Source organism: Zootoca vivipara, chromosome 2 (assembly GCF_965207765.1).
Source record: "Zootoca vivipara chromosome 2, rZooViv2.hap1.1, whole genome shotgun sequence".
Taxonomy (NCBI): domain Eukaryota; kingdom Metazoa; phylum Chordata; class Lepidosauria; order Squamata; family Lacertidae; genus Zootoca; species Zootoca vivipara.
This window is the reverse complement of record NC_142584.1, coordinates 13,698,736-13,712,399: the sequence shown is the minus strand read 5'-3', so window position 1 is coordinate 13,712,399 and position 13,664 is coordinate 13,698,736. Positions and strand designations below refer to the sequence as shown.

Genomic DNA, 13,664 nt, shown 5'->3' with positions numbered 1-13,664 from the left:
TTGATATCCCACCTTTCACTCCCTTTAAGGAGTCTCAAAGCGGCTAACATTCTCCTTTCCCTTCCTCCCCCATAACAGACACTCTGTGAGGTGAGTGAGGCTGAGAGACTTGTGTGACTAGCCCAAGGTCACCCAGCAGCTGCATGTGGAGGAGCGGGGAATCGAACCCGGTTCGCCGGATTACGAGTCCGCCGCTCCTAACCACTACATCATCACTGAACCGATGCTTTGTCAAGCATTTAAACTTGGATGCATGCAAGTTCTTTTCAAATAACTTGTTTTATTTCTTGGTTCTATTTGCGGGCTAGCCGGTGAATATAAAAGCATTTGCTTTTTTTTTTTTTTGCAAATGTATAAAGACAGGATGATAAAGCTGTATTGGAGGAAATACAATTTAAAATTATGATTAATGATTCATATGCACCAGTAAAGGAAGATTATTTCTATTTCATTAATTGGAAAAATGGTCGGGTAAATGTCTAAACAGGAACTGAACATGCGCAGTCGATGGAAATAGGAATGGATGGGAAAGTATTAGAAATTAAGTATTTTACTGTGAGCAGCAAAGGAGGGAGGGAAAAGAAGCATCTTGGAAGGGGGTGGAAAGTCAATTTTTAAATTGGTGTTAAATTTGAATTAATTTGTTGTTAAGTTGTTTAAAATTTGGAAAACTAATAAAAATTCATTGGTTAAAAAAAGCGTTTGCCTTGATAAAGGTCCGTTCAGAGTTAAACTTATATGAACATTGTGAACTGTATGAAAAATGAAACATCGCAGAACGAAGGCACCGAACTCAAGGAGACTTCTGCATTGACTTTGAATACTTGCATGTGTTACATTGCCAAGTTGTCTGATCTCCTTAAGTCCACTCACATCAATGGGAGTCCTACCCATGGTGTGAAGTTTTTGTGGCATCTAGCCTGCAACCCTGGGGATGTTGGAAGTCAATGAGAGTAAGCCGTTCAAAGGGGTGTTAATCATCTGGTGAATTATGAATTTGTGTGCCTGGCTGGTGAATTATTAAAAAGTAGTTCAGTCTTCATCAAAGTACTCAGGTCTCATGAGCAAGGATTCAAGTCATTGTTATGAAAAATGAATCCCTGAATTTAGCTCTCGGATATACAGAAAGCTCTATTCGTTCTCATATGCCCTAGTAGTTTAAATGATACTAATCCCTACTTTGCAAGGAAAATACAGTACATGGGAGCAAGGGGCTAGGGCTGGATGATATCTGGTTTTCAACATTGTGATATATCATCAGCTAAACATTGTGATATACCGATATACAGTCGTACCTCGGCTCCCGAACGCCTTGGGAGTCGAACGTTCTAGCTCCCAGACGACTGAAAACCGGAAGGGAGTGTTCCAGTTTTCAAACGTTCTTTTGGAAGCCGAACGTCCAACGGGGCTTCTGCAGCTTCCGATTGGCTGCAGGAGTTTCCTGCAGCCAATCAGAAGCCACATTTTGGTTTCCGAACGTTTCGCAAGTCGAACGGACTTCCGGAATGGATTCTTTTTGACTTCTGAGGTATGACTGTATCACAATATCTGAAATAAGGATGGAGCTATGGAGAGGCACTGGCTGGCTTCACGGTTTCCCCCACATTGTGATTTTTGCATAGCACACAAACGCCGCATATCATGATTCATGATATATTGCCACCACAAAAATAATGAAACTGATATGGGCTTCAAATATATCACCCAGACTTAAAAGGGGGCATCATTTAGAGTCGTGACATCTATGTCATGAAATACCACTGGAAGGGAAAAAGGAGAGACCCTTCAGTTATCAAGGATGCTTCCATGGGCATTTGTACATTTGTGCAGCTTCCCTGCCTAGATGCTTCAGGCCTCTTGACTAAAAGGGTGGAAAAGCTGCCCAATTAGTCGAGCATTTCAACAGTCTCAGCGTCCAATATACTTTAAGAACTCTTATCGCTGTGAAGATAGACTTGAAAGTGTGTGGCGATGTCTGCAAAAATCTACAAAGCCAGCAGGAGCTCAGCAGAGCAAGGCTTTCAGAATGCGTTGGGAGGGGCAAATAAATTCTGGTACAGGGAGAAAGATTTACTCAAATTCAAATTTATTAATAAGAGAAGCAAGTACAGGGTGTAGCCAAGGAGCTTAGCAGTGCAGACCCAAGCATGTCAATAAATTAAGCCCCAGATAATCCGAAAGCTGCAATCCTGAACACTGAACTCAGTGAGACGTACTTCTATCTGAACATACTTATGGTTGAGTTTTTGCAGTGCAACGCAATGCATGAAGTATATATCCAAGTCATGACATTCAGGACTGCTGCCTAAGTGGCAAAGAGAATGCAGTTCATTTCAAGAGGGAGTTGGGCATGTTTAGCCTGGAGGAAAGTTGTGTGTCGGGGGGTAAATACGATGGATATATAACTGAGGATCTTGCAGGAGACAGAAGTAGGAGTTAGAAGCATCTATTTATTTACAGAGCCAGGGTCTCTATTTAATGCAAGAGAAGGGTCTGAAATAATACACTCCCCAACCATTTCTGAACAGCCCAGAAAGGATGGGATGGCAGCATATATACCAACTCCCTGGGTGCCAGAGCACCCACAAAATTCCCCATGAAGGGGCTGGGCACCCAACATTTTTGGTGCCATGGCCATGCAGGCTGCATGGCACCCAGGGCCCTGAGCACTCAAGCTGGGACTCCTGGATGGCAGACATCTGAGGGGACTTTTCTAGTGGACACTGAAATGGTCTCCAGGAGCTACTGGCAAACCTAGAATCAGAATCAGGCTAATGATGCTGGATGGCTCAGTTGGTTAGAGTGCAGTGCTGATAATGCCATGGTTGCAGGTTCGATTCCCTGTAAGGGACAGCTGCATATTCCTGCACTGCAGGTTGTTGGGCTAGATCAGGCACCCCCAAACTGCATCCCTCCAGATGTTTTTGCCTACAACTCCCATGATCCCTAGCTAACAGGACCAGCGGTCGGGGAAGATGGGAATTGTAGTGCAAAACATCTGGAGGGGCGAAGTTAGGGGGTGCCTGGGCTAGATGATCCTCAGGGTCCCTTCCACCTCTATGATTCTTTGTCCCCCCAGCCCTGCAGCATTCTGGATACACACATGCACATGCCAGGGTCAGCACAGGAGCAAAAAAAATGTGCCGGACACACACATACACATATAAACAAACCTCACAAAGTTCAAATCATGCAGTGACTCTTAACCCAGTGGCGGAGGAAGGTGGGTGTGGTGGGTGCGGCCTGCCCTGGGTGCCATCCCTGGGTGTGTGTGTGTGACATTGCTGTGCCCCCCGGGGTGCTGCTTTCAGCACCCCCCGGACTGCAGCTCACCGTGCGCAGCACCCTCTGTGGGATGGCGCTCGTGGCACACCCCGTGGGACGCCGCTCGCTGCGTGCGGCACCCCCTTGGGCCGGTGCCCGCCATGCACGGCACCCTGGGGGGCTGCTCGCCCCGCCCCCCGGGTGCCCGCCACTCTGGGTGCCAGAGCACCTAGCTCTGCCTCTTTTCTTAACCATCAGGGATGGGAATTGGGGTTCCTGCCATCTGTTACTGCAAATAAGCACACCTCGTGGTTGGAAACAGAAGTATGTTAGCAGATCACGAAGAGGCTTAAAGATCCTCCCACACAAGTACCAGAAACAGCTCTGCAGGAGAGAGGCAGCCTGCCTCCAAGTTACTGGTGACTGTGTGGTGCCTCTTGCAGGTCACAGCTAAACGCGAGTGAACAAAAAGCTCCCACGGCAGGATGTGCAGCCAGATTACATTCATGTTCATTCATAACAAGGTCACACTGAGTGAACTGGGGTGTGTGGCCAAGGAAGCGAGTGTAAAAAGACAGCAGCCTGGGGCAGATTCCAGGTTTGCTTTTTGTTAGAGAGCATGGTGCTTCGTTTCATGCAGAAGGGATTTGAGAAGAGAAAGGGGGTGGCTAAAACAGCACAGTATATTTAGACCATCGTTCGGAGCGAAAATAAATACAGTCATACATTTATTTTTAAAACCCAAACAATACAAACACTCAGATGAACAATCTGTCATGAGTCATGATTGCAAATACACTGGCAAATCATACAGGGGAGGTGTGAATGGGACCATGTCACTCAGATTCCCTTGGGTGGAAATTCCACAGCTCTCCTCTTGTTTCATGGCTTCCATCTACCACAAGTTTCAGGCCTAGTTCAGACATACTGCTAAACCATAGTTTCCTGTTTCAGGAACGAGCTGAGGCAAGCCTCTGACGTGCACTCCTTCTCTTTTCTCCTCCTTTGCACATGCAAGAAGACTGAAATATTCTGCCTTCACTTTAGAAATAACCACAGTTCCCTGTGTCATTTGAACTGTAGTAAGCAAGGATCAAATTAGCCAGATGTCCTGACTTGTTGACGAGCCTGGTGGGAACAAAGCCATGGTTCCTGTATTCTGAAATCACAGGGAACCGTTGTTAGTCTTAAAGCTGGTTACTTAGTTCTAAAGTTTAGAACTTTTCCTGCAGGGAAAAGGACACTGGCAAAGCAGACCCCAGCTGAGAGCAGGATTGAACCCCCTACTAATCCGCTGCTGAGCTGGTAGTTCTTTCCTGCTGGGTGCTGCTTTGCTGCAGAGAAACACACTGCAGAAACAGACTCCCTCCCCCACCCAAGGGCCAACTTTGACAGGTGGGCAGGAACACCCACCAATCACTCACCTGTCACAATCAGGTGAGTGATTATGAAGAAGAAGCACATGGGTGGGAAGAGGATTATGAGAGGCCAAAGCTCACATAGGTTTGCTTCTGCGATGTGAAACCATGGTTTAACATTACATCTGCAGCAGACCTCAAGAGTCAGGTCCCCTGCCACGCTTGCCAGTGCCAATCTCTAAATCTCCTTGATGAAGGCCATGAAACGTTCTTTGCTGAAACCCTGGACAGCAAGGCAGAACTGGTTCAGCAGTTCTTAACATGGGTATTAAACTGGACCTACCAATGGGATGCTGTTGATTTTCAAATGCTGCTTCTCTGTTACCATCATTTTAGATTTGCCCGGTGCCCCTTAAGGAAGTGACCCACATTCCTAAATTGTCCAAGAACATTACTGTATAAAGGTTGCCTCTTGTTTCAGAACATCCTTGGCCCCTTAATAGCAGAACAGATGCCAGGGACACTGAGAACTCTTATTTCTGAATTCTGGTTGAGCAGCCATATCTTAACAACTCCTTGTTTTCAGCACCCACAGGCTGCAACCTGCAACTCATCATTTAAGGTCTGTGGGTGTAGCATTTCTGACAGTCCTCTATCAACACACTTGCTACAGTACTAACCTTCCAACTATTCTTCATATCATCCCATACTTAGCGGTGCCAGGTTATAATCCAGAAATTCTTCTTGTGCCTTGAAATCTGCCTGAATTTGAAAATGCAGCTTCTGACATCTGCCCCCTTCCTTTCCGTCCATCCCCTCCCCTGGCCTTCTCCGGCTCTTGTAGTGAGCAGGATCCACACCCTAGGTATGCAATGCAGCTGGCAGGTGTGAGGAACCAATAAAAGGAGAGGAAGGAAACAGTTGGGAGGAGTCATGGCTGCCTTGGCTGATTTCGGCAGCAGACTCGGAAGTACAAGAGGGCAATTCTCTGGGTTGCATCCTGGTTACTTTACCTATACTCTGCTCTCTTCCCTTTCTCTCATCCCATTAAGTAGTTACACAGCCACCTTCTTAGTCTAGAGTTGGACTAACTCTGCTCCAGCTTGCAAACAAGATTACTTGTGGTTATTTTTGCATAATATGTTCTGCTTTCAGGTTTCGAGCTTTGAAATAATGTGGGATTCTTGGGGGGAAAGGTAGGGTTGGGAGATGTGAAATATGCCCTCCTGTTCTAACCATGAAGGCCCACTGAGCCCCCAATTCTGGTTGCATGCTATTAACATTCAAAAGAGCCAGAAACTCACTGAAATTCCCCAAACAGTAAATGCTACACCACACATTGCCAAGTTATATGTTTGCAGACTATGTATAGGCACAACTCTGTCTTAACATTGTTGCGCGCGCACACACATACACACACGTTAGCGTGAAAAGACTGCCACAGCTCTGCAAAGAAGCAAACCTTTTATTCCTCAACAATTCCTAACGCATTTGGCGCTGACCTCTCATTCCGGGCTGCCAAGGAGATACTCGCACCTTCTGGGGACATGGCAAAATTCAAGGGCCCTTTGCCCAGGGACCATGTTGAAAAAGCTGTTCTGCAATTGCATGGTATACGACGCATCTCTAAGGCCCACCCCACCTGTAACCCTATGCCCTTCCTCACCCCCTGCTCCGGTGGGGCAGCTGCCTTCCCCAAGGCCCCCCTTCCCCTGCCCTGACTCACAGTTGTGAAGTTGTGGGGGCCGCAGCGCTCGCCCTGGAAGCGGCAGGAGAGGAGCATCTCCTCCAGCTGGTGGCCCAGCCTGTCGAGCAAGCGCCGTGTGGACTGCTCCTGCGGCGGCAAAGGCGGAAGGTAGTGGGAGAAGTTGAGCAGGTTCCCCAGCCAGAGCCACCGGGGGTCCCGCATCATGGCCCCAACGGCCGGCACGGGCTGCAGGTCCTTGTTGAGGAGCCCCAGCCAGTAGCCGCTTAGGTGGAGGTCTGCCCGCCTCATGCGGCGCAGGAGGAGCAAGTTGTTGTTGCAGAGGGTGACGGCCGGGAAGGTGAGCTGGCGGGCATAGAGGAGGTGGACCTTGGTGTGGACGGGCCAGGAGAGCAGGTAGCGGATGCGGTTGGAGGACCAGGTGGTGAGCAAGGCCACAGAGCCCAGGAACGCCAGGAGCCAGAAGGCCCGGCGGGGACACGACCGGTGTCCCGAGAGGACATGGCGGAGCCCGTGGAACTTCGTTTGCTCCAGGAGATAGAAGAGAGGCGGGTGGGTGGCACAGCCAGACCAGCTGCCTTCCATGTCGCCAAGAAGAGGGTTGAAGAGGAGGTCCCTCGAGCTTGTCTCCCGCCCGCACTCCTCGCCACATCAGCTCATCTCCCTGCTTCTTTCCTAATGATCGCTCGCTCAACTTCGACTGTCAGAGGGAGGCCAAGCTGGGAGATGCGGAGCGCGTCTGCCTGCAGCTTCCTTGGGCAGGAGCAGTTCGCAGCATCTACTACTGGTTCCAAAAGAGGCGGCTGTGCCTAGGGGGAAGCTGTTTGGCTCAGGCATCGGTAGAGCCACCTAGAGCATGCCAGAGGCAGGGAGAGACCGGCAAGGAGTGCAGATCCAGAGAGAGATGCAATAGCAAAGGAGAGAGAGAGAGCCAGACAAGAAGAGAGAGAGGAGGGAGCTTGGGATGAGAAATGTTGACAAGGAGGGAGAAGACACAGATGTTAGGGTGCTGGAGGAGGGAACAAAGCAGAGGGAGAGAGAGGGAGACGAGCGGGAGACGAGAGAGAGAGAGAGAGAGAGAGAGAGAGAAGAGAGCGCATGTATGTGGTTTGGGAGGAAATGGCGCCTGACTGTCAGCAAGATAAGTCCGAGTCCAACCCTGCCCCCCCTGCTGTCAGCTCAATTGACTGAAGAGCTTCTTCTCAGCTAGCAACAAATGCCCTTAAACTCTCCGGCTGCAGCTGTCTGCAGCAACCACCTCCCCACCCCTGCAACAACATCCACTCCCGGCCCTCCTCTCACCAGCATGCCATGCGCTGGTCAGTCTCTACAACTCCTGCACTGGCTTGCCCCCCCTCTATGTGCACCCACAAGCTGGGACAGGCACAGTGCAGCAGCTGCAGCATCTCCTGCCTTAAACAGCCTAGAAGGTGAGATCCCTTGTATTTGGGGCGGGGATCCCAGATACTGGCGGGGGTGCTGTTTACACGTAGTTACAGGATCAAGGAGTGTCAAGAGGATCGTACACTTAATTTAGACGAGGCGAGGTTTGTTTTCTATTCACTGCAACCGGACATCAAGGGTCTCGGAAAGGCAGCCTCCTGGCACAGTCCTGTGCATGTTTATTCAGAAGGAAGCCCCTCCATCTCTGCTCTGTGCCCATGTATGTATATATCTACCAGTTGAGGACAACTCTTTTGGAGCTCTTCATAATCTCTTTTTGTTTCAACAACGCTGAACCATCGACCCTCTCGACCACCTTGATGCTCACCCCTGAGTCAAGATCATTTAAGCGCAAGTTAAAAAGCACGGGTCCCAATAGTGATCCTTGTGGGACTCTAGGCCCCTCCATTGAGAGAATTGTCCAATTATCCCTACTCCCCGTGACTTAACCAACCCACAAGAGGACCTCTCTTCTGATTCCATGACCGCTAAGCTTACCCAGGAGTCTTTGGTGAGGTGTGTTGTCAACAGGCTTTTGATACACTTTATCAACCAGATCATCTGTATTAATATGATTGTTGTCTCTCTCAAAGAACTCTGGTAGATTATTGTGACAGCGCTGACCCACCTTGATCACAATGTGGTGGAAAAGTGGGATACAATATATATATATATATATATATATATATATATATATATATATATATGGAGAGAGAGAGGGTTTATTAGAGTTTATAAAGAGGAACATGAAGCTTAATATCAAATATTTTGTCCAACCTGAAATATTAATTTAAAGAAGATAAAAACATAGAGAGAAAGTGGGGGGGGGGAGAAAGAGATTCAGAAAAAGAAATAGAAAAGGGATTAAAAGAGAGAGAAAGAAAAATAAAGTTCAGAAACTAAAGAACTTCTGATTCTTTGTCTGTCTACAATATTCACTTCATCCACTTAAATATAACACTCAACACCACCACTTTCTATAAGCAAACATTTGTCTTCAATCCTCAAATCCAAATGTCACCATTTCCTCTTTTTTTCACGCAGAGTTTCCTAATCTTTAGTAAATGTCAACAATGGCTTTTCTCTGATTAAGCAGGTCAATTTCACCATCTCTGCTAAGTCCGTTAATTTCAACAACCCTTCTGAAAGGTGGACCACAAATCTAACAAACACTTAAGGCTGCTCCTTGCTTTGAGGACATTTTCTTTCTCCTGGGTGTTGACGGGGTCCCATAAAGTTGAAAGAACTTCCTGACAGTAAGAGCTGTTCGGCAGTGGAATTTGCTACCAAGGAGTGTGGTGGAGTCTCCTTCTTTGGAGGTCTTTAAGCAGAGGCTTGACAGGCATATGTCAAGAATGCTTTGATGGTGTTTCCTGCTCGGCAGGGGGGTGGACTGGATGGCCCTTATGGTCTCTTCCAACTCTACGATTCTATGATTCTATGATTCTAAGGCAGTGCTGTCCAGCCGGGTCTTAACTTTTCCTTCTTCAACAAAAAGCATAGTGCTCCTTTCCTTCTTAGTAGTGCTAGCTTTTTGCAGGGTGATGATGCCACCTAGTGACTACTGAATGTATATATACAGTAGTTTATGCCATCAAAGAATAAGTGAAGTCAGAGATCCTTCCATAGGCAATATCTAGGGATCTGGGGAGTTTAGGAATGGGGAAGGTGGAGGTGGGGAAGTCTTCATTTTCCCCCCTTAGGAGGACCAAGGGTTCTTGTAGAACCAAATACTGACCCAGCAAGGAGACCCAACAATGGAAACCTGAGTTGGCGTAAGTTAAATGTCAAAAGTGAAATTTGAAAATGTTCAGAAAGTCCTATTCCAGTTGTGAAATATTGCCAAAGGTTCAATTAGTGCAAGAATTTTATTTCCACTGTAGACAACAAGATAGAGGCACTGAGGTAGATAGTCTATTGGGGTGGGGTATAAATTGCAATCTTTCCCCCCCTTCAAATTTTGTATTTATACCTTTCAAATTTATACATTTCACTGAGTTTACAATCCATTTAACATTTCAAAATTTGACCCCCTTTCCCCTCTTTCTGCGATTCCCTAAATTTCTTTTTAAATATCTTTTATATATCCAAATTCATTTAACTTGCTCATTTAATTATCTACTGTAAATATATCTACAGTATATATATAAAAATGTAAACTGGGTATGTTCCTGCGTCTCCAATGTTCAACAAAACCGTTTGACCGCTTGAGGTGAAATTTTGACACATCACATGCAAATGTCCGAAGGCTATAGGAAAGTTTGCTAAGACAGATGTCAAACCTGTGCCAGCTAAAAAAACCCAAACCCCGTGTTTCAAAACACACCACTCAGACGAAAATGCATGCTGGGAAAAGAACCAGGTTGCAAACCAGCGCCCTCTAGCGGTGGCTACACTGGTACTACACCTATAAAACCTTCCTTGTTTACATACTATACCAAAGCCTTTACAGACTAGGCCGAATGGAGGTACTGACTCGCCTGGGTGGGGGAGGAGGGGACGGGATAGGTCAGGACACGGTGGGGCCAGTCACAGGGATGACCCAGGGGTGGGGGGAAGAGGGGGTGTGATACGTCATGGGACTGGACAGGTTGGGGGGAATCACAGGGAAAACCCAGGGTGGGGGGGAGGAGGGGGTGGGATACGTCATGGATCGACAGCGGGTGGTGGCAGTCACAGGGATTAGCCACGGCAACGCGTGGCAGGGCCAGCAAGTACTCTTATAAAACTGCAGGTTATTACAATAATCCTGCTAATGTTTTTACCTGTTTACAATGTTTCTGTAAATATTCAATAAACCATTTCCATTCTTTCATAAAAAGTTTGTTATCTTGATTTCTTATTCTTCCGGTAAGTTTCGCCATTTCTGCATATTCCATAAGTTTTTGTAGAGGTTTTTTTTAAAAATTTGATATCCCGCTTTATCACTACCCGAAGGAGTCTCAAAGCGGCTAACAATCTCCTTTCCCTTGCTTCCCCACAACAGACACCCTGTGAGGTGGGTGGGGCTGAGAGACTTCAAAGAAGTGTGACTAGCCCAAGGTCACCCAGCAGCTGCATGTGGAGGAGCGGAGACGCAAACCCGGTTCCCCAGACTATGAGTCTACCGCTCTTAACCACTACACCACACTGGCTCTCATCCGGTATCCGTTCTTCCTTTACTGGGACTTCTGCTCCTTTCCATTTTGGGGCAAGGTTATGAATTGCAATCTGCCCTTCACCAAGAAAGACAAGAGCCCTCTTTGAACAGCTGAAAGACCTGCCTAGTCCAGCACCCTGAGAACCACAGTGGCCAACCAGTGAGCTTAGGAAGCCAACAAGTGAGACATGAGGAGAGCAGCCCTCTGCAACTGTTGCTTCTCAGCAATGGGCATTTGGTGATGTACCACCTCTGAACCTGGAGAGCTCATATAGATGAGGGAACCTGTGCCGCTCCTGCTCTTGTCGAAGTCTAACTCCCATCAGACCAGCATGGCCAATGTTCAAAGATGGCGCAAGCTGTAGTCCAGAAAACTCTAGAGGACCATAGCTCGCCCCCCCCCCCAAATTCCTAAATACAGGCATTGTGGCTAATAGCCATTGATAGACGTATCTTCCAGGAACGCTTCTAGTCCTTTCAAAGGCATCTAAGCTGGTGCCCATCATCAGGGCCAGCCCTATCATTAGGCAGAGTGAGGTGACTACCTCGGGTGGTAAATGCTGGGTTGGACGGGGCACCTCCCCAGCTGTTTCCCCTGAGTCCCCACTTGCCCCCTGTGGCAGAGTTGAAGTGGCCTACATTGAAGTAAGATTCTTCTGCCAGTCTAGCCAACATTTATATGTGGAACTGAGGTGGGCACGAACTTGCCCTTTGCCTCAGGCAGCTAGAAGTCTTGGGCTGGCCCTGTCCACCATTACCTCTTGTGTCAGCAAATTCCCTACACTCATCATGTTTTGTGTGAAGGTGCTCCTGTTGTCTGGTGTCGGCATTACAGTGCTTGTGAGAGAGGGGAATTAAAAAAGTCTCTATCCACTTCCTCCACACTATGAAGCAATCCCGATCCCCTCTCACAATCACTTTCTTTCTAAACTGGAAATCCCTGAGCACTGTAGCTGTTCCTCATAGGAGCATTCTGGGATCAAATCAGAACCTGGGACAGCTCCGGCAAATCTGGGATGGTCCCTGCAAAATAGGGACATTTGGAGGGTCTGCGAGAGGGCAAAGAGCAGAGCCGGATTTAGGTTTGATGAGGCCCTAAGTTACTGAAGCTAATGGGGCCCTTTATATGGTCAGCTGTCCTTTGTCAACAACAAAATGTGGCTGTTTTTTTGTGTTGAATACAGTGGTACCTCGGTTTATGAACACAATTGGTTCCGGAAGTCTGTTCATAAACCGAAGCGAACTTTCCCATTGAAAGAATGGAAAGTGGATTAATCCATTCTAGACGATGAAAAACACCCCTAAAGCAGCAATTTAACACAAATTTTACTGTCTACCAAGACCATTTATACATAAAATGAAGGCAATAATCAATGTACTGTACTATAAAATAATCAACAGTATTGTAGGTGAAAAAAACATTTATTTTTCCTTACCTAATTTTGGGGCTGGGAAGCTACCTGCTGGACATCCTGTGGGGCAGTTGTGGAGGCCTCTGGGCCTCTGCAGCTGGAGGCCAATTGCGGGGCCTTTGTAGGACGCTTGGTTGCTTTTGGAGTGCGAGAAGCTCGGCGAGGAGGGGGGAAACAACAAACAACCCAGCGGTCGGTAGCTGCCGCCGCCGCTTCTTGTGCTGCTTACTTTTCAGAGCTGAGTGAGGCGAGGGGTGCTCAGGTGGCGGCGGGAGCAAGCAGCGGCAGCGGCAACGCAGTGTGGGCAGCCCAGTCCGGGCCCGTCCTCTTTCTCTCTCCGGGCCTTCGCTCCGATGCCTTTGTGGAGCCTGGGGAGCGTTTCCGGGGCTGCAGCCCAGTCGCGGAAACGCTCCACGGCCTCTGGGAGGCATCGGAATGAAGGCCCGGCTCCAGTGCCTTTGCGGAGGCTGGGGAGAGCTTCTGTGGCTGCAGCCCAGCCACGGAAGCACTCCCCGGCCTCTTGGAGGCATCGGAATGAAGACCCGGCTCCAATGCCTTCCGGAGGATGGGGAGCGCTTCCGTGGCTGCAGCCCAGTTGAGGAAGCACTCCCCGGTCTCTGGGAGGCATCGGAACGAAGGCCCGGCTCCGATGCCTTCGTGGGGGATGGAGAGCGCATCCGTGGCTGCAGCCCAATCGTGGAAGCACTCCCCGACCTCGGGGAGGCATTGGAACAAAGGCTCGGCCTCCCTGAAGGTTTCGGACGCTCCGGTGTCTTCAGGGAGGTTTGGCCTTCGCTCCGGGCCTCCAGGAGGCATCGTAGTGAAGGCCCGGCCTCCCCGAAGACATCGGACACTCAGTAGGCCTCGGGCACCTTGGTTTACTAACTTCCGGGTTAGGATTGTTCGTAAACTGAAAATTCGTAAACCGAGGTGTTCATAAACCGAGGTTCCACTGTATATGCTGTATGGTAATTTATGGACCTAATAGGCATCTAAAGCCATTTGCACATGCAGAATGTAGGCAGCCTATATACAGAAATGAGCAAACCAGTGATATTTTAGGGAGCAGGTTAGCAGGTGGGGCCCATTACTTACATCATAGGAGCCTACACAACACAAAACACTGTTGCTGTATGTAGGTTTTATTTGTTTTTTATCTTATACATCCAGTTTCTTTTCCTTTTACATTTTTGGTGGGCCCCCAAGAGAGTGGGACCCTTGTTTATCTTATACGTAAATCCAGCACCGCTAACAAGGCATGCATATCTATGCATGTACAGCACATTTATATGTACAAACCAGCAAACACCAATTTGTGCACATAATTTGTGGTGGGTGGAAGC

At 48.2% G+C, this 13,664-nt stretch overlaps 1 protein-coding gene across 3 annotated transcripts in view; it reads right to left on the bottom strand.

Moving 5' to 3' along the window:
- The window catches only part of ASIC1 (acid sensing ion channel subunit 1), a 180,718-nt gene that overhangs the window by 15,646 nt on the left and 151,408 nt on the right, over window positions 1-13,664 (bottom strand). The window contains exon 1 of one of the 3 annotated variants that reach the window (XM_088661340.1): window positions 6,349-7,206. The exons of the other annotated variants lie outside the window; for them this stretch is intronic. Within the exon in view, the coding sequence (XP_088517466.1) occupies window positions 6,349-6,912 (564 nt within the window). The 5' untranslated portion in view covers window positions 6,913-7,206. Of the gene's footprint in view, window positions 1-6,348; window positions 7,207-13,664 lie in introns of those variants that run through there. 3 annotated transcript variants of the gene reach the window in all.